Here is a 19,942-nt window from a genome sequence, read left to right on the forward strand (position 1 = left end):
CGGCCAACACAGGGAACAGACAATTATGGGATTTGTGTAGATGGTTGCGGAAGGAAAGTGGAGGGTTTTAAAATGTTTCACAAAAACTAGCATAAATTCCTTTAGCAAAGCCAGCAAAAACTGTCTTTTATAAAAACATTAAGGAGATTTGGCTAAAAGTGACTGCACATAAATTATACTTATCTTTCAACAAAACTAGCTAGCTACTCTTTATATGTTAGTATTTGAGAATGTTTTATGAAAATGTGCATAAAATGCTAATTTTGGCAAAGACAACAGAAACTGTACTTTATAGAAAAATACGAGATTTGGCTATACATGACCGCATGTAAAGTATACTGCATGCACAATTATTAGGCAAATCGTATTCCTCAAGATAAAATGTATTGTTGAACAAACACAATGCTCTCAGTCAATCCAAAATATATTTGAACCTCAAATCTGAATGTTGATCTTTCTCAGGGAAATACATAAGAGTGCAGAATTATTAGGCAACAATTGGTGTGCACAATTATTAGGCAACTTGTAAAAAAAATAAAAATCCCCCAACTCCTGTGTTTATTCAAAAATGTTAACTAAGTGTAACAAGTAACTAACACAAAAAAACTATTCATTAAAATGTTTGTCCTTTCAAAAATATTCAGTGACCAATATAACCACCCTTCTTTTCAATAACTGCAATGAGCCTTCCATCCATGGAGTCTGTCAGTTTTTGATCTGTTCACGAACAACTTTCTCTAAAGCAGCAACCACAGCCTCCCAAATGCTGTTCAAAGTGGTATGTTGTCTTCCCTGACAGTAAATCTCACAAATTCTCAGTAGGATTTAAGTCAGGAGAGGAATGGGGCCAGGTCATTATTCTGTCATCTTTGTGGCCCTTGCTGGCTAGCCAAGCAGTGGATTACTTGGATGCATGTGATGGAGCATTGTCCTACATGAAGGTCATGGCCTTCTTGAATGCTGAGGACTTCTTCCTTTTTTGACTTTTCAGTATCAGTTGAATCTTTTCTTTGGCCCATATTACCTGAGGTCATGAAGCTGTCTAATAATTATGCACACCTTGATATTAGGTGTTATTCACTGTTGCCACACCCTCCCTCATTACACCAGTACACTGTAACTGAAAACGATTCAATCCAATGAGCATTCAAGGTAATACGGTTTTGAATAAATAAATGATAATAATGATACGATCAGAATACTCACTTGCCCAATAAATGTACACACAGAGTAAACGTTTCAACAAAGCTAGCTAGCTGTTCTTTATAAGTTACACTCCTCGGTCTGAATACGCGGATGGAGCCCTCTGTGTACATTTGCATAAATATTTAAAAAACAAGATACCAGGCAAGCCTAGTCCAGCTGGCCTGCAATAGAAAGTGTAGTTATATGTCGTGGAGCTCCACCCCATAGTGGTTTACCCTGGCCGTGTCCGCGGCCGTACTGAAAACTCATTATGCAAGATGCGACAGCAGGGCACGCCTGCCCCTATATAGGAACCGTGAGCCCAGAGAACACCCTCCCTTTTTAGTCAGCAAACGTTTGTGGAGTGTCTACTGATTACTTATTCTTTTGCTTAAGTCTGAGAATTTTTGTCGTCGGCATTCGTAAGTTCGACCTCTTAAAATAAAGAATTTTTTTCGCTGACGCTTGCTGTTGCGCCGACCTGTCACCGGATCAGGACCTTCACCTTCACTGTGTGTTTCCTGCCTGGGACCGGCTCCCGCTCGCGAAGGTCTCACCGATCCTCCTGCTTGCTCCTCCTGTGCTTCTTTGTCCCTCCCTACACGTGTAAAGAGGGCAAACTTTTCGAACAGGAAGTGGATGTCTCCGCCGTGTTGGATTATAGCAGCGACGACAACGAGATGTCTGAGGAGGACAGACCCGCTCCCTTCTCACATGGGTTGTGGTGGCGGATCTGGTGCTTCTCCCTCTATGGGGAGAACTGGATTACGACCTCTCTTCATGAGTTTGCGGGCATGATTGAGCGGGCAGCTCTACGTATTCAGCTGCCCCTGCCTCCCCTGCCGACACCGAAGGAACCATCCGACATGTCCTTCGGCTCCTGGGCAGAACGTGTTAAATCAGTGGACTCCCCTGCGCCTGTGGTCCGTGGTTTTAAATTCGCCGAGGGTTCCTTGTCCACTCCAGGCAGACTCCCATCAGCTCGGCCATCCCTCCTTTAGATCCCGAGTTGGCCGCGCATTTCCTGCCATCCTTGGGCTGAGTGGGGAAGAAGCCTGCTTTTCCATTCACCAAGGACCACTATATGGGGAAGTTATGGGATAAAGTATACATCCTGTGATCACAGGCCCTGGCCGCGGCGAACAACGTTGCTAACCTCGCATCTATTTTAGACCGTTCTCCTACTCCGTCGTCACGTGACGTCTAAGAGGTAGCGAGTAATCTAAAGGCCATCCTTCACCTTAACCAGGCCCAGACGGTCTGAGCCAGATGCACAGTGGCTTCTTCCGTGGTCGGACACCGTCACCTGTGGCTGTCTTTGTCCTCTCTACGCGATGCCGATCGCGCACCCCTCCTGAACGCAAGAAGGCAGAAAAGGGCCGGAAGGAATTATCTCGCCACCTCCCCCTGGCAAGTCGCTCTACCCCCTCGGTCTCACAATCCTCTGCTCATCGCCCGGGCTCCTCTGCTAAGTGTTGTCAGCGCTGCCAAGTCTCTGCTGCCGCCTCTTCTGCAGCCTCGGCGCCTCCTCCTACTGCCGCGCCTCATGCTCCTCCTCCCGTTCGACGCAGACAACCCGCTCCCAGACTGGATGTTCCATGGCCGTCTAAAAAACCCAGACCGTCCTGACTAGGCGTGATGCGGGCAGCGAGTGGCAATGTTGCCCTCACGGCCCCGGCCTCTTCCTCTATCGGCAGAGTATGGGCCGAGTCTGACGGCATCGCAGATTTGGCCCGACTATCTTTTCATTTCAATAAACAAGCTAAACGTTACTCGGCCGTAAGTTGTGCTTTTGTGCAGACTCAGGCGGTGTCTGAGCCTGTTAAGTCACTTTTACCTTTTACATGCCCTAGTTTGCCTCCATCAGTGGCTATTAGAGACTCAGCGAGCGCTCTCTCTGTCTCTATGTCTGCCCCGTTGGATATGAGCAGTAGTAAGAGTTATGTTAGCTATGTTCAGGGTAGTGAGTGTTCTCAGGAAGTTATAGGTATAACTACTTTCCCCTCTCTACTTGCCACCTCTAATAGACATAAGCGCCGGCTAGCGGGTTCAGAGGCGTCTCTTATTCCACTGCCTGCCAGTCCCGAGCGTGTACGCTCTCAGAGTTCTCTCCCGTGCGACTGTGTTTACATTCACTCGCCTTCAGTGAAACATTTGCATATGCAAATGCCGGGCTCCTCTCTCTCGCCATTCGTGGGCTACCGAGCGTCCTGAGAGTTACACTTGATGTTACGGATGTAACCGTGCTGGCTTCTCATCCCGCTCGCTATGACGAGATCAAACGACAGGTAGCGTCGCCGGCTCTCGCCTCGGTCTCGCTACCTGTTCTTCCTGATCACCCCAGTCCCATCTGCACTACTCTGCGTCTCCTTAGTAACTCTCAGGGTGCAACGTCAATGTATGCAAATGCTGGACTCCTTGCTCACTCGGGTTTCTATGAGTCAAAATAAACAAAATTTACTGGTTTAATAGCTCTTAAATTATTTGGAAAATTGAAAAAAACCTTTGTCCGAAAATTTGCATATGTGAAATGTCAGGGCAGCGCAACCACATTCATAGAAATGTTATTTTGAAGTGATGAGGTAAAAGAGTGGACAGGATATTGCATCATCAAGAGGACCCCAACTGACCTTTACTGATGAGTGAAAGGTTTGTAAATCTCTCATATATTCATAAAAATAGCAACTTTCTCTTCATAGTTAGACTTGTACAGTTTACACTGTCAGGTGGTACAACCAATATAAAACTAAGAACAAGTTATTTTAATATAAAACGTTTTATTGTATTATAAAATTTAATGAATGAAAAAAGTTATGTAGGTGTCCAAGAAAATGCCTGTATAATTTGAAATTAGTAGCAAATGTCAGGTGGCACAACCAGTAAGTCAGGTGGCACAGCCAGAAGGAATGTCACTTCTGGATCAAATAAACATCTCATCTTCATATGCTTATACGGTTTTGGGTCGCGGGGGCAGCAGCTCCACCAAGGGACCCCAAACTTCTCTTTCCCGAGCCACATTTGCCAGCTCTGACTGGGGGATCCCGAGGCGTTCCCAGGCCAGTGTTGAAATATAATCTCTCCACCTAGTCCTGGGCCTACCCCGAGGTCTCATCCCAGCTGGACGTGCCTGGAACACCTCCCTAGGGAGACGTCCTGGGGCCAGATGCCCGAACCACCTCAACTGGCTCCTTTCGATGCAAAGGAGCAGCGGCTCTACTCCGAGTTCCTCACGGATGGCTGAGCTTCTCACCCAATCCCTAAGGGAGAAGCCAGCCACCCTTCTGAGAAAACCCATTTCAGCCGCTTGTACTCGCGATCTTGTTCTTTCGGTCATGACCCAGCCTAGGAAGGAAAATTGACCGGTATATTGAGAGCTTTGCCTTCCGGCTCAGCTCTCTTTTCGTCACAACGGTAACCTCAATTATTTAATTGTATATTTTTACAAATATTAATTAAATGTACATTAATAGTTACTATATACATTAAATATCTTTTTATGATTATATTTAAAAAATATCTCTTTCAGGATCCAGATCTCATTGGAAAGTTCGTTTTGGTGAAATATGAGGAGCAGCCATTTGTGGGGCAGGTTCTTCAGGTGGTTGATGAGGAGATTGAGGTCAGCTGCATGCAGCAGTTGGGCAATAAAAATGTGTTTACTTGGCCCCATCCTGCAAATGTGATATTTTACTACCAAACCAATGGGTCATTGACAAATAAGGTTTTAAAAGATATGTCACAAACGGCGCTTCTATTACATCATAAAGCTTGCAAACATTACCTCTACGACGTAGGAATGATGGGAAGGAATAGCGGTCAATCCCATAGTGACGGAACACAACATGGCGCACACTACTGGTCAGTGGTCAATAATGGCGATTACCAACATAGTTTTTGTTCCGTTCATGCAAGATAGTGCTTTGTTTTCAACCCAAAATGTTTTAGAACATATTTTAATGTAACTAGAGCCCGAGGAAGGTTATTCTGTCCAGGAACACCAGGTGACGCCAATGACCATTCAGCTCAGACAGGCGAGTGTGGGGAAACCCATCCGGATTTCAAGTAAATACATTGCTATTTATGTATATGTAGCACTCTAATACGTTGTTTGTATTATAAATATGATATAAAATGTTCTTCTTTCAACATACTCTGGGCATGTTCTTTGGTTTCTTGAAAAAATATGGGTATCTTACAGATTCTTTCAATAAGTAAATACAAACTGCATTACCAATCCTCTGCATTTGGTGTCATTACACACGGACCTTGTCAAGTTTGCATATCTCATATTTGTAAAATTGTGGTCCATTTCAAGGTTGAAGAACCCAATATGGGGGAACCTATATTATTTTATTCATTAGTTCTCACCTAAAACAGTCTAATATGACAGAAAAGGCATTCTGATATCAGGAAAAGCCTTTGAAACTAAACTTCATCATGGTTTCCAAAAATATCATCATACCATATTGTAGAAAGGTTCTCCGTAGAACATTGTTTTTGCTTTTCCAACTAACATTTTATAAATAATGTTCCAGTAGTCTGTTTTTTCTGTGTTTTTTTTTTGTAGCTGAGGGGGTTGTGATTACCAGGATATACAGTACTTAATGATACCTGTTACAGAAATGAATATAGGACCCAAAATGTACAAGCAGTGAAATCTGTCCAAAATCACCTCAGACCCAGAAGGGTTTTAATAGGTGTTTGCTAACACACACACACAGAACTTGAGGAATATGTTTCGAAGGGCTTGAGTCGTGCCCAGTAAATTGTATATTATCTTATAGTTGTGAATGCTACATTGTAAAAATAAAATGCACACGCATTAGATATAAACATGATGAAATTGTTGTAGTGATCTGGGCAGTGGTCGCTAGCTACTTGCAAATGATTATGGGAAATGGGAAAATCTATATCTAGCACTAAAACAATGATGTGTTGTGTTAATGTTTGACTAATATGGGTAATATCTGTGGTTATAGAAGTTTTAAGTTGGGGACATCCCCTAAACACATCTGCCTAGAATAATTTGGCACTTAGGTGGACCCTCTGGTCATGATAAAAACCTGCACTGTGTTCTAGCTAGTACACTGACATTTGGTCTTGATTAGTCCAATTCCAAGTTTTTTCTATGCTATTAACATTACATGAGCATAAATATGATTCTGTAAATTGGTAATATTGATGGGCACCAACCAAGTCAATTTCTGCTTGATACATGTCAAATTGCAATGTGTTTAATTTTGTAATATGTACTATGTACATTTATATATTTTTTGAAAATAAACTAAGCAATTTCTGTAACACATAAATGCTTTATATCTCCTTCCTTTGTGCCTGAGCTTAATTTTTATAAAATATTTTGGATGTTAATATATAGAACCAGTTAATATATTCATGAAAACAGTGACCCAAGTTACTTTAGTATGTGACTGAGTACAGTACTGTGTGTGTGTGAGAGAGAGAAAAATAAATTAGCCGCAGTTCTGAGGTAGAGACACTGACTATTTATAGTGTGTTAAAAAATTATAGTGGTTTACCTTGTGGGTCAAACTATTGAGGAGCTCCTGGTTAAGTGAATTATCACCTCTGCCTCTAATCAGCAATCATAGGATCAATTCACGCTCCTTCGATATCAGGTTATGGTTTAAGACCCTATGTTTAAGACACATTGTCTGTCATGGTTTATGCCCCCCACTGAAATAGCCTTTGCCACCCTGTGGCCACTCCATGTATAACACTCTAGTTCTGCCACTGTCAATGAGTCATCTATTTATCATAAAATTATTTTTGGGCCAGCCCACTGAAGTCGACAGGAACAGTATCATTGTTCCTGTGGCAACTCTTTTTACTACTATTGCATCATTCACATAATAATTTAATGTGTAAACAACAATAGTTGGTCTATATACTGTATATTCGAGTGGTTTTCAAATGTGTGTATGAATGACAATGAAAACCTTCAATAAACATGCACAATAACAGTTTGAGTGATACAACTTAGCACATATGCAGAAGCAATTACTCCCCACTAGGTGCCATCATGGGCATACAGTATAACATGCTGAAACATTGTTGTAAACATGCTATAATACTAAAGCAATGTATGATAACAAATAGAAATAGAAAATGCAGTGCATTTTTATAGATGAAGAGAAGGACTGGAGCATCTGAATGGATTCTGCATGGATGAATGGTCTCAATCCCTGCATGTGAGTTCACCTACCTCATTAATCATCATATTACTTTTATCTTGAGAAGGGAAGGTACACAGTGTATTAAATGCAGGGTTGCCATTGACGGTGACATGTTTATTAGAGAAATGTGCATTTATGTATTACGAATTCCTCATTTTGTTTAAATTTGATGAAAAAAAATTTCTCGTATAATTTTTTGATAATGCTGATAAAATAATATTAGTCTTCATGTGTCAAGAATTGTGCGAAACACCGTTTTTATGATTGTGATCATTGGTATTTGTTGAATATTTAAAATGAGCATTGTTAGTTTGTGCATACACCTTATTATTGCCATTATTATTTTAATACCCATTCATTCTTTAACAGTTTAACTTATAAATACATTATCATTTTAGTTAAACTGTTATACCACATAATAACCCCAAAATATTAGTTCATATTAATATAAATGTAAGCAAAACTATACATTGTCAAAACATTGTTAAAACTTGTGTTTATTAAATGAGCAGGCCAATGCTTTCTTAACTCAATTAATTTAAGAACAGTTGTGTTTCTACAGAAGAACCCATCAGCTTTTTACTGAAACACAGGTGGAGTGGCTGCTTTGTTGTTTAAATGAAGGATGCTAGCTTTAAAGTAAAAAATATGAGTCTCACTCACTCAGTTACTGTAGAGGTGCCCACATATTGATGACACAATACAGTGCTCACCTTGCATTTCAAACGGAAAACCTCTTTCATCCAGTATCTTCATTCAATCAGAGAAAACTGTCGTTGTATTTTGATTAAACCTACTTTATGTCTGGAGTGTTCTCTCATCAGCTGCTGATTACAATAGGGACAAAATGATAGGAAAGCTATACAGACTGGTATTCATTGGACAGGACCATTTTATTATGCGACAGAGAATGCATTCTGAGGTAACAAAAATTGGTTTTGACAATTACTGTATCGTTATTGTTTTACTTTTACTTTTACTGACAAACTAGAAAACCAAGGACGTTATTTAAAATACTCACATAACTTATGTTTCTAACATCACTTACGGCCTTCAGTAGAGATCTGAACCACAATGAAATGCAGCATTAGTAGTCCTTAGGCTAAACTATCTTGACGCAACATTACCTCATTCTTGTATACAGTACCTATTGATAATGTAATGTGAATGGCGTATATATATAAATATATATATATATATATTTATATATCTCAGTGGCGGACGTCATGAGGCTGCTGGGTATCCTGGTCCTCATCCTCCAGCTCGTCCTCCTCATACTCGCCCATCTCGTCAGCTGTGGCATCCTGATACTGCTGGTACTCAGACACCAGGTCGTTCATGTTGCTCTCGGCCTCGGTGAACTCCATCTCGTCCATGCCCTCGCCGGTGTACCAGTGGAGGAAGGCCTTGCGGCGGAACATGGCGGTGAACTGCTCCGAGATCCTCCTGAACAGCTCCTGGATGGCCGTGCTGTTGCCGATGAAAGTGGCAGACATCTTGAGGCCGCGGGGCGGGATGTCGCAGACGGCGGTCTTCACGTTGTTGGGGATCCACTCTACGAAGTAGCTGCTGTTCTTGTTCTGGACGCTCAGCATCTGCTCGTCCACCTCCTTCATGGACATGCGCCCGCGGAAGATGGCTGCCACGGTGAGGTAGCGGCCGTGGCGAGGGTCGCAGGCCGCCATCATGTTCTTGGCATCGAACATCTGCTGGGTGAGCTCGGGCACGGAGAGAGCGCGGTACTGCTGGCTCCCCCTGCTGGTAAGGGGTGCAAAGCCGGGCATGAAGAAGTGCAGGCGGGGGAAGGGCACCATGTTGACGGCCAGTTTGCGGAGGTCGGCGTTGAGCTGGCCGGGGAAGCGCAGGCAGGTTGTGACCCCGCTCATGGTGGCTGACACCAGGTGGTTGAGGTCTCCGTAGGTCGGTGTGGTCAGTTTGAGCGTGCGGAAGCAGATGTCGTAGAGGGCCTCGTTGTCGATGCTAAAGGTCTCATCTGTGTTCTCCACCAGCTGGTGGACGGAGAGGGTGGCATTGTAAGGCTCCACCACCGTGTCGGACACCTTGGGCGAGGGCATGACGCTGAAGGTATTCATAATGCGGTCGGGGTACTCCTCGCGGATCTTGCTGATGAGCAGGGTGCCCATGCCAGAACCAGTGCCCCCTCCCAGGGAGTGGGTCAGCTGGAAGCCCTGCAGGCAGTCACAGTTCTCAGACTCCTTCCTCACCACATCCAGGACAGAGTCGACTAGCTCTGCACCCTCTGTGTAGTGGCCTTTAGCCCAATTGTTCCCAGCTCCACTCTGACCTGAAAGACCATAATGAACCTAGGTTACAAACACACACCCAGCAATACTCACATGGATATTCAATACATTTGGCCATACGTTTTTTGTATTTCCAATGTAAGAGACAATTATGGTTTGGCAACAAAATGCAATACCTGAGGGGATAATTAGTGGCTACAAAACAGCAATACATCAAGCAATACATGAAGAGTCTGCCAATATCCTGTTCTTAAACATTAGCTCAAGCGATGGGGTGCGTGACTTAGCAGAATGTACTGGTGTGGGTGTAGGTCTACTTTATACTACAAGCCCATTTCCAAAGAAGTTTGGACGCTGTGTAAAATGGAAATAAAAACAGAATGCAATGATGTGCAAATAATTTTAACCCAATATTCAATAGAAAATAGTATGTATTCAAAATGGGCATGTATTTTTCCAAAAACAATAACATTTCTCTGATTCAACATTTGATATGTTGTCTTTGTACTATTTTAAGTTAAATAAGGGAATAAATGGTTTGCATTTTGTTTTTAATTACATTTTACAGTGTCCCAACATTTTTGGAAATGGGCTTATAATATAATTTATCTATCAGTAGGGAAGGTGTCCTGGGTGGAATTTCTTCATCTCTGTATCTCCATCCTGATGATCAGGGCTGAACGCTTTCTGCTGAGGCACCACGATGGCTGACACAACATCTCACAGACCACGCATCATCATTCAGGCATATTGCTGAGACGTTGCAGAAACATTGCTCTCGGAACACGCTGTATATCTGTAGTATGTTAAAGTGAATCTAAACTTGTCTTTAGGGGACATGACCTTGACTGCTGACACAGACATAATATGGTGCAAGTTGATGATGGAACAGTTAGGAGACGGATAGTGACTGAATGGGCAAGATTGCACCAAACAATCTATGTCCAGGCTTGTTACAATTGCACCAAACAATTTGGGTCCAGGCTAGTTTAGATTGCATGAAAATATCTGGACACCGGCTATAACCATTATTCACTAACCAAAGACAAAATTGTCTGGTCTGAACAGTTGTCCGAAGGGCCCAGAGCGAACCGAATCCATGGTGCCTGGCTCCAAATCCACCAGGATGGCCCGGGGGACAAACTTGTTACCTGTGGGAAGGAAAGGCAGGTTTTGAAAGGGGGGACAGACGGTGTTGCATAGTGAGGTCCTACAGAAAATGTTGATTCTCTGAAAATTACCCATGCAGCTTTGTTTATAAATGTTAGCGTTTTTCCTTAAAAAGATACAGAGAGCCTAGACCCTACCAGAGAAACATTATCACACACACTGCTTCTCTTCCCTACCTGAGAAACATTATCACACACACTGCTTCTCTTCCCTACCTGAGAAAAATTATCACACACACTGCTTCTCTTCCCTACCTGAGAAACATTATCACACACTGCTTCTCTTCCCTACCTGAGAAACATTACCACACACACTGCTTCTCTTCCCTACCAGAGAAACATTATCACACACACTGCTTCTCTTCTCTACCAGAGAAACATTATCACACACTGCTTCTCTTCCCTACAAGAGAAACATTATCACACACACTGCTTCTCTTCCCTACCAGAGAAACATTATCACACACACTGCTTCTCTTCCCTACCAGAGAAACATTATCACACACACTGCTTCTCTCGCTCTCTCTCTATCTATCCCCTTCCCTTGCAGACTGTAGCATTTTGTAGCACAGACACACTGATTGTCCACAGGAGGTGAAGGGGGGATTATAATGCTGAGCTGTGCTGAAATCATTCAGACCAAGATGGCATCTCCCCCTAGACGTGACACATTTTCCATCTTATCATATCATCTCAACATCTTAACATGGTGCACTACACACATATCTATCTGCAGTGAATCAGTGCCAAGTTATATTTGAGGTTATTTGATTTATAAATGCATAATGTATCTACAACATTAGAAGGCAGAGCTGCTCACTGACTCCGTTACCACCTCAAGTGAATTGTGAGGGATCAATACAAGTTAGCATTATACGCAGTGAAAATAGGATAGGGCCTAACCACCGAACATGGAGCCATACTTCAGGTCCCAGGTTCTGCTGTCGGGCTCATTGGGCACAGCAGACTGTCTGCTCAGTATGGCAGCAAGCCACGTAGTGGAAGAAATGCTGCATTGTAATGACCTCCATCCAAATGCCTTCCTGGACAATATGAATAGGACTGCAGACAACCAGCAGAAAGCTTTGGCATTGGGTTGGTTTTAACAGAGCCTGTACACGGGTAAATAGAGAGAGTAGAGAGGAAGAGGACAGAGGGAGGAGGGGAAGCGAGATTGACAGGTCCCTTCTGCTGTCCTCATTTCCCCTGTTGTACCACAGGGCCCACAGCACCCAGACAGATATACTGGTTACAATGTTACATCCATTTTCAATTTAGATTAGCCCTACAGAGCATGACTTTGCATGTCAAGGTCTGGAGTTTTCATTACGTGGGAATATAATTGTCAATTGATTTGGGGCAAGTCCATAGTACATTAAAGAGCCTATGGTTGGGTATTTTATTTTCCAATACTGTTCCATAGCATGCAGATTCATTCCTGATCAGTCCCTTAATCGGCATTTACCTGATGCTTCATTGTAGTACACATTTATCCTCTCCAACTGCAGGTCACTGTCACCTTGATAACTGCCCGTGGGGTCGATGCCGTGTTCATCACTTATCACTTCCCAGAACTGAGAATTCGAGAAATTAGGTAATGCAAAATGTATGTTTCATGGTTGAGTAAAGAAATAAATACGATTTTCCGAGCTCTGGGTATAACCTGTTCGTAACACAAGGAAAAGTACTGATGGGTCGTTATGCGTATCGCCATATCGCTATGGCGCAGCTCCTTTGGTGACAGTATGACGCGCCGGCTCAGCAGATGCGAAACATTACTGCAGACGTTTGGCCTCTTTACACAAGTCCTAGAGCCTACCACACCCATATCAAAAGAATAGCATCTAATAGATCAAATAAAATACTAATTTCCCTGTCAAATACTGTCCCAAAATACTGGACATTTGATCTATCTGAAAATTAAGTGGCATGTTCTGCGTGAAGATAAGTAAAACAAATATTTAAGTAAATAAGTAAATAAGTAAAAAAATATTTAAGGTATAAAAATTGTAAACACAAAAAGTTATTGCTCCATAATTACAACTGCGTTCGGACAAATACAGACAATATCTTAACCCACCTTAGCACCAATCTGGTTTCCACACTGACCGGCCTGGATATGAACAATCTCCCTCATGATGCCGAGCTGCTTCTGTCAACTAACGCGGGTGTAATCAACTTCGTTGCTACCGCTGTATTTTTCGTCTCAGCTGTTTTTACATTCCTAGAGCAAAGGGTGAGCTCAGAGGGAATCATCATGTTGATGCTGATTGGGTTTCGTCACACCTGCGCTGCATCCCAATCGCGAGTACCAGCCTATCAGCGGGCATCGGTTTGATGCAGTGGACCAGTGGGCTGGTTGAGGATGGTGCTGCATCGCTCCCCTTGACGTCACTCAGTCCCGGACCATGAGGCGTGTTGCCATGGGCTGCTTACCGAATGTACATGGCGCATAGTTATCTCTAAGTTAAAGAATGCATATTACTTATCTTTACTAAATATGTCGCTTATCAATTTAACCAAGGCATTGCGTCTATCTGGCTTTCCAGGTCTGCATCTACTTCATTGTAGGTTATACTATGTCCTTTAGAGATAGTTTTTGAGCTCTTCAACTGCAACTCACAAAACATGTTACATATTATCACTTGTGGGGCATTGAGATATTTGACATCATATGATATGAGATACAGTAGGCTGTACCTCTTTCGACAGCATTAGTAGGTTATTCAATGGTTCAGTTGAATGGTCTTATATAAGTGGTTGTGGAACCGATGGGATGATTTTCTAGCACTGCAGTGGTCTATTCCAACATTCTGCTACAGTTTAATAAGCCAGTGATATTTTAAAACCCCATTCATTTCACGCTGCATTGACACCCTTCATCCTGGGTTAGAGAGGACCTCGAGTGGTAACAAACAGATGCTGCACACAAACTGAAACAGCTAAACATTCAGAGTAAAGAAGTGGCTGGAAAATTGTCTAAGAAATAAGACCCTGGAAAGCGTCATTGATCAATAAATAGTGACGTTTATTACAACGACACATATGGCTTATATACAAGTGCATTATTCATGTTACAACAAAACCAAAAATGGAAAGTCAAACTGGTACAATCTGTTTGTTTTACATTCATTCATTTATTCAAATCTTGCACCAACAGAAACTAAGTTATATTGGAATTGATTCACTAAGAGATGTTTGGTTGCAGTGGGGACAATATAAGTGAGTCATTTCATCAGGTGAAAACATTCCCAAAACCAATGTTTGAAATCACTGCATTGAGTGATGGAGTGTACTGTATACATGGTCAGTATACTGTACAAAACATCGGTCTGATTTTCCATATCAACATGAATCTACTTGAACACAATTATCCAAATGTATTCTACTGTCCATCTACTTTAACTGCTTTACTATAGGCACTCTCAAAACCACAATCTGACCTTACATTATTACTGGCACTTCACTGTTACATATATCTAAGACTTTAAGGTCGCAACCTGTTTTATTGTAAAGTTTTAAAATGACAGTATTTGTTAAATGACCAACATGAAAATTTATATGTAATTTGTATTTGAGGATGTGTCATTTGTTTCACTGTATTATAATGCAGGTTTTGCAACTAACCGATGAGATCGTGAGATGGCATTTCAGTGGGGTGAGTACTATTGCTACAGTGGCAGAAAATGGTATTGAACCTGTACCACTGACCCCTGATGTCACAGTTAATAACACCACTGTTCTCACGACTAGCAAATGGAACTAATAAGATGTGACAGACAGGACATTGTGCTTTGAGGCTTTAAGGGTGTTGGAGATGAAAGAAGCCACAGTGCAGTCCATAAGTATTAGAACAGTGACACAAGTTCTTGTTTTGCCTCTGTATTCCATCACTTTGGGTTTGAAATGATACAATGACAATGGTGTAAAAGTACAGACCTTCAGCTTTAATTTTCTTGAAATATTGGATGAACATTCTAGACAAAACAAATGCATCAAAAATGTATTGGACGGCACTTGACCTTTTAGCAGGACAACAGCCCAAACATACTGCTAAAGAAACAAAAAGGAGTTTTTCAGTGCAAAAAGCAGAACGTTCTTCACAGGCCAAGTCAATCACCTGACCTGAATTCAATTGAGCATGCTGCAGGAAGTAAAGATGACTGCAGGACAGGCTGAGCAGAGCATCACCAGGGATACCTGGCGTCTGCTGATGTCTGCGTCGCAGACCTCAGGTAATCATCGAATGTGAAGGATTTGGCAACTACGTGCAAAATATGACAACTTCACATTTGTTAATTTGTTCAACATTTGGTCCGCTAAAAGGGGGTGGAATTCTTAAAAAAGAAAGGAATACATGGATGTAAATATGCTCAAATAAAAACTGACAGTCTGCACTTTAACCTATTGGTCAATGTTTCATTTAAAATCCAATGAGCTGGAGCACAAAACAACAAAACTTGTTGAACTTGATTCATATATCCTGCATCTTTCTTGAATATTGTAAATAATGTAGTATGATGAATTAAGTACAATTCTTAACAGTGTGCTTATTTAAAAGAAAATAACCAGAGAATTAACAAAAAGCATGTTTTTACACTTTTAGTATTTACACTGTTAATTTTATCGATAAAAATACATGACAGTACGTGTTGTAATCACTACTGTATGATTAGTATACAGTAGAGTGATCAGAGGTGCTTGCATGATACACAACACTTTGGACAGCTCCAAAGCCATTGCATTTTTCCTGGTTAAATACATAGTAATAAACACACTGTAGATGACTACGGACTCCATCGCATTTGAAATGACATCATACAATCAATGAAATTTGGAGAAAAAAAACAAGCTCAACAGTACAATTATTGATATTGTATTTGAAAACAGTGGGCTAATATTAATATTGTCCATCAATAAAAAATATGGGTTAAGGATGAAGTTGACATTAGATAGTTGGGGGTTTTAAAAGAAAAAAAAGCTCTTCATATATTCACGTTTTAATAAAAATAATCAGAGACAGTTGTTTAACCACTTGTTGTCTTATCCAATTGGCAAATCACAACATTGTGATCAGGTCTGAAATTATTACAATAAAATAAATACTTAATGTTAATGGTTGTTAATGTTTAGAAGAAAAAAAAAGAACAACAGAGGGGTACGCCTACATTTAAAACGAAAATTGAATTAAATGTCAATATCACAAATGTATCAATTGTGCATACCTTTGGGAATATAAATTATTTTTCTAATATATATTTTAGGGAATATACTTACATTTTCACTACACCAAAACTGCAAATGACAGAGGCAATGACTTTTATTAGAAAGTAAGACAATACGTGTGTCATTTATGTGTCCATTTCAGAGAAATTGCTTGTGTGCCTTTTTAGATAACATTTGAAAATGATTTCTTTGTTTTGTGGAAATGTTCACATTTTTGTTTCCATGCTTTGTCCCCTTAGCGAGGGATAAAGTGCCACTTACATTCACACAAATAATGGTAACAGTGCTGGCTAGCTTTATACACTAAGGACACGCCCCTTGAGATTATAGTGAAAACATTTGTTTCTTTTTTACCTTTTTGCAATCAAGCTGAACATCAGTAGCACAACAACATAAAGTACGCAATTTAACCTACAATATCACATTTACAAGACCCAATTGCATACAGTACAATTCATACCATTTTTGAAAAGTGGGAAAATAAAAATCAGTCCCATGAAGCCAGGAAAGAGTCTCTAAATTCTTCACTTTCAAGAACACAACATCAAAAAGCACAACCAAGCCCCAAAGGACCAAGTGACCCCTCACTTCAACCAGATCAGTGGTAAAGTTCTTCTCTCTGTTCATTTCAGACATCATCAGTTGATTGTTCTTTTAACATTGCTTGTTCAGCTGACATCATTCTTCTTGTCTCAGACACCATTCATTCACACATGCTTATATAACACTAGGGACTTGCTATTTTAACTTATTGTCTAATACATCAAAATACCTCCAATACTTGGGGAAAAACTATGTATTGCCCACTGGCAGTTAATTTGGGCTGCAAAATGTAGTTTTGGTTTTTCATGTTTGGCAAATTGCTCTTTTCCCTACACAGATACCAATCAGTTCCTGAATATTAATTTCATGACATCAAGAACAATTTAGATATCTGGCACTGATGATATTCAAAACTCTGTGGTATTCTTGGAGCCATTTTTCTTTACTACATGATAAGGCAATTGTAGATCATCAAACACATTGGGCGTACAGAAGTCTGCAAATGAGTCAAATGTAGTCAATGTTTCTTAGTGGTTTGTATGGCATCTCCGAGTAACCCTGGGGATAAAGTCTCAAAGAGTGTTTTGGCTGGTAGTCCGTCTGTCTAGAATGACACAGATTCCTCCAGTGACAACATCTCTCTGACGATGTCACAGTTATTGTCAGCCTCACAATGTGGCAAAGCAACGACTCATCACAATCACTGCAGACCGACAGGGAGCGAAGTAGCCCAGCGGATTTCTAAAACTGTAGCATCAGGTCATGATTTTTACTCCCCACCTGGAGAGGAAGCCCAGTAGATGGACAATGGAAGCCAGTGGAGCAAGATATAACGAGGCCCAACATTCTGACCATTTTCTCATCGAAGAAACATGGGATCGTCTAGAGTTCTGTTCACAAAGTAGAATAGGTTACGAACAGTGGACTACGTTTTGTAGACTTTACCGTTTGCCAACATTAAAAAAAAAAATTGGTTGTTTGGGAGTGCAGGGTGAATTTAGTTATTGCACGCGCGCCTTTCACAGAGTAGGTGTTTCCTTACAGAAACATACTAGAATGCTTGTCTCTGTCCACCTCCATTCTTAGGTTCTGCCCACTTGGCATCACTAACCTTCCATTGGAAATTACACCTTGTGGGCTATCTTGGATTAGTTATTAAAATATTCGCTGTAACATTCTTCCGGCTACTACAGACCACCTACACACCTCAAGCAGTTCTCCCTTCTGTCCGTTGCTGGCAATCTCTCTACAGAGAAGCTTAAATGTCTGAAGCCTGATTGGCCAGTTAGTGACCCCTCTCATGTCACATGGTTGTCTAGGGCATCTTCCTCACTGTTCCAGAGGTGGAGCCTTGCATCATGATGACGCCACCCCGTTTATGCTGCTGTTTTCTGAGATGGTACAGTCTAATACGGGAACAATACCTGAGTCTATAGGGGAGGAGACGGTGCAGTCCATTACTGTGGAAGCAGGGGCTGCCTCTGTGGTTTCAGTGTCTGTTACGTTGGGGAGCACTGATCCTATGACACGCGGAGTGGTACAGTCCAGTGATAGTGGTTCAACGATATCTGTGATTGGGAGAGTGGTACAGTCCGCAGTGGGGGGGTGAACAGTGTTTATGACTGCGGGAGTGGAACAGTCCACTGTTGTTGTGGGGGTCTGAACTGAGTGATTGGGTGGCGGCAGTGGTGGAGGCATGGGGGCGTGCACAGGGGAAGGGGGCGGGACAACCACATTATATACACATGGAGATGAAGAGTCAAAGTGTGGTGGGACAGATTCTGTGAATAGGGGAATGGCAGAGTCTGATGTAGAGGGGGGAGGTGGGTGTTTGTCATCTACTGAGTTTATGAGAATGGGAATTATGGAGTCAGTAGTGATTGGGTCGGTAGAATCAATAACAGTGACACATTCATGTACAGGGGGAGTGCTAGATTCCACAGGCTCAGTGGTTCCTATGACATGGGGAATGGTAGAGTCCAACGTAGGGGTGGTTTCTATGACAGGGGGAATGGGAGAGTCCAAGGTAGGGGTGGTTTCTATGACAGGGGGAACGGGAGAATCCGATGTGGAAATAGGGGGATGTTCAATGACTTCTGGAGCACTCAATGAGGTAGCAGTGGATTCTATGACAGGGGGAATAGAAGGATCCAATGTGGAGGTAGGGGTGGATTCTACAACAGGGGAAATGGAAGGGTCCAATGTGGAAATAGGGGGATGTTCAATGACTTCTGGAGCACTCAATGAGGTAGCGGTGGATTCTATGACAGGGGGAATGGAAGGGTCCAATGTGGAAGCATGGGAGGATTCTATGACAGGGGGAACGGAAGGGTCCAATGTGGAGGTAGGGGTGGATTCAATGACAGGGGGAACGGAAGGGTCCAATGTGGAGGTAGGGGTGGATTCAATGACAGGGGGAACGGAAGGGTCCAATGTGGAGGTAGGGGTGGATTCAATGACAGGGGGAACGGAAGGGTCAATAATGGAGGTAGAGGTTGAATCAAATACAGCTGGAGAGGCTGAGTCCAATAAAGAAATGGGAAGGGTTTCAGATAGAGGAGGAATGGTGTTGACCGAGATGGAGGCAGGGACTTGTCTGAGGAGTTCGATGGTTATGTCCTCAGTCGGGGATTGAGTGGTCTCATTTTCACCAGTGAAAGTGGATGAAGGGGCCACAGAATGAATGAGGGGTGGATGAGCGGAGTCTCCCGGGGACTTGAGAAGTGGATCGGAGGACGTGGGTGCTTTATGCCTAGGTGTAGAGGACAGGTGCTGTTTGCTAGCCCCTACGACACCTCTCTTATCCAGGACCACCCTGGGAGTACCAGAGGGAGGCGGAACAGACCGCCCATTATGGTCTGTCTTAGCCGGGGACCCGACATCTGGGTCGGGCACGATTGACTTCAGCTCAATCTCCGTGGCTGCCAGCGGTCCTGTGAGGTCGACGGCAGATGAGGTGGTGGAGTCCATGGTGGAGATGGCGGCGGTGGCGGCGTGATGCAGCGGCGTGTCGTGGACCTGGCCGTGGTCTCTGCCGCTATCGGGCGGGGCCAGCAGGAAGTGCTGCTCGCCAGTCTTCCTGGAGGGCAGCAAGGGCGCGCTGCCCACCCGGGTGTAGCACTCCCCGTCAGCCAGGGTCTCGGGCAGCGGCTGGTAGCGGGTCTCGGGGAGGAGGAGGATGCAGATGATGCAAATGAGGGTGCAGCAGGCGAAGATGATGTGGTGGAGGAAGTAGCCCTTCTGGTTGTGGAGCTCCATGATGGGGGCGGTGAGCATGCCGAAGCCAGCGCTGGCCAGCACCAGGCCCAGGCCGCCTCCCCTACGGAAGGGAAACGCGTCACGTCAGAAACCCGCCCGGCCC

At 42.8% G+C, this 19,942-nt stretch overlaps 2 protein-coding genes across 3 annotated transcripts in view; both read right to left on the bottom strand.

The window, feature by feature from the left end:
* Positions 1 to 8,248: 8,248 nt before the first annotated feature.
* On the bottom strand, positions 8,249 to 13,101 carry LOC105018725 (tubulin beta-2A chain). The gene is made up of 4 exons (XM_010884381.5): positions 12,893 to 13,101; positions 12,278 to 12,386; positions 10,684 to 10,794; positions 8,249 to 9,684 (listed from the first exon to the last, which is right to left on the bottom strand). Exons 1-4 carry the CDS (start codon positions 12,947 to 12,949, stop codon positions 8,591 to 8,593), a joined length of 1,371 nt encoding a protein of 456 aa, XP_010882683.1. The 5' UTR covers positions 12,950 to 13,101; the 3' UTR covers positions 8,249 to 8,590.
* A 1,637-nt stretch (positions 13,102 to 14,738) lies between these two features.
* LOC105018716 (solute carrier family 22 member 23) overlaps positions 14,739 to 19,942 on the bottom strand; it is a 38,308-nt gene continuing 33,104 nt past the window's right edge. For both annotated transcript variants that reach the window (XM_013139995.4, XM_034291457.1), the window contains exon 11: positions 14,739 to 19,900. In XM_013139995.4, coding sequence (XP_012995449.3) covers positions 17,938 to 19,900 — 1,963 coding nt within the window. In that variant the 3' untranslated portion in view covers positions 14,739 to 17,937. The remainder of the gene's footprint in view (positions 19,901 to 19,942) is intronic.

Source organism: Esox lucius, chromosome 3 (genome assembly GCF_011004845.1).
Source record: "Esox lucius isolate fEsoLuc1 chromosome 3, fEsoLuc1.pri, whole genome shotgun sequence".
NCBI lineage: Eukaryota > Metazoa > Chordata > Actinopteri > Esociformes > Esocidae > Esox > Esox lucius.

Bases quoted from the DNA above. Each gene is read 5' to 3' on its own strand.
- LOC105018725 (XM_010884381.5), bottom strand. From the start codon at position 12,949: ATGAGGGAGATTGTTCATATCCAGGCCGGTCAGTGTGGAAACCAGATT. The intron at 12,387-12,892 runs GTGGGTTAAGAT...TCGAATTCTCAG, and splicing joins GAAACCAGATTGGTGCTAAG to TTCTGGGAAGTGATAAGTGA. The intron at 10,795-12,277 runs GTAAATGCCGAT...TCCTTCCCACAG, and splicing joins GTACTACAATGAAGCATCAG to GTAACAAGTTTGTCCCCCGG.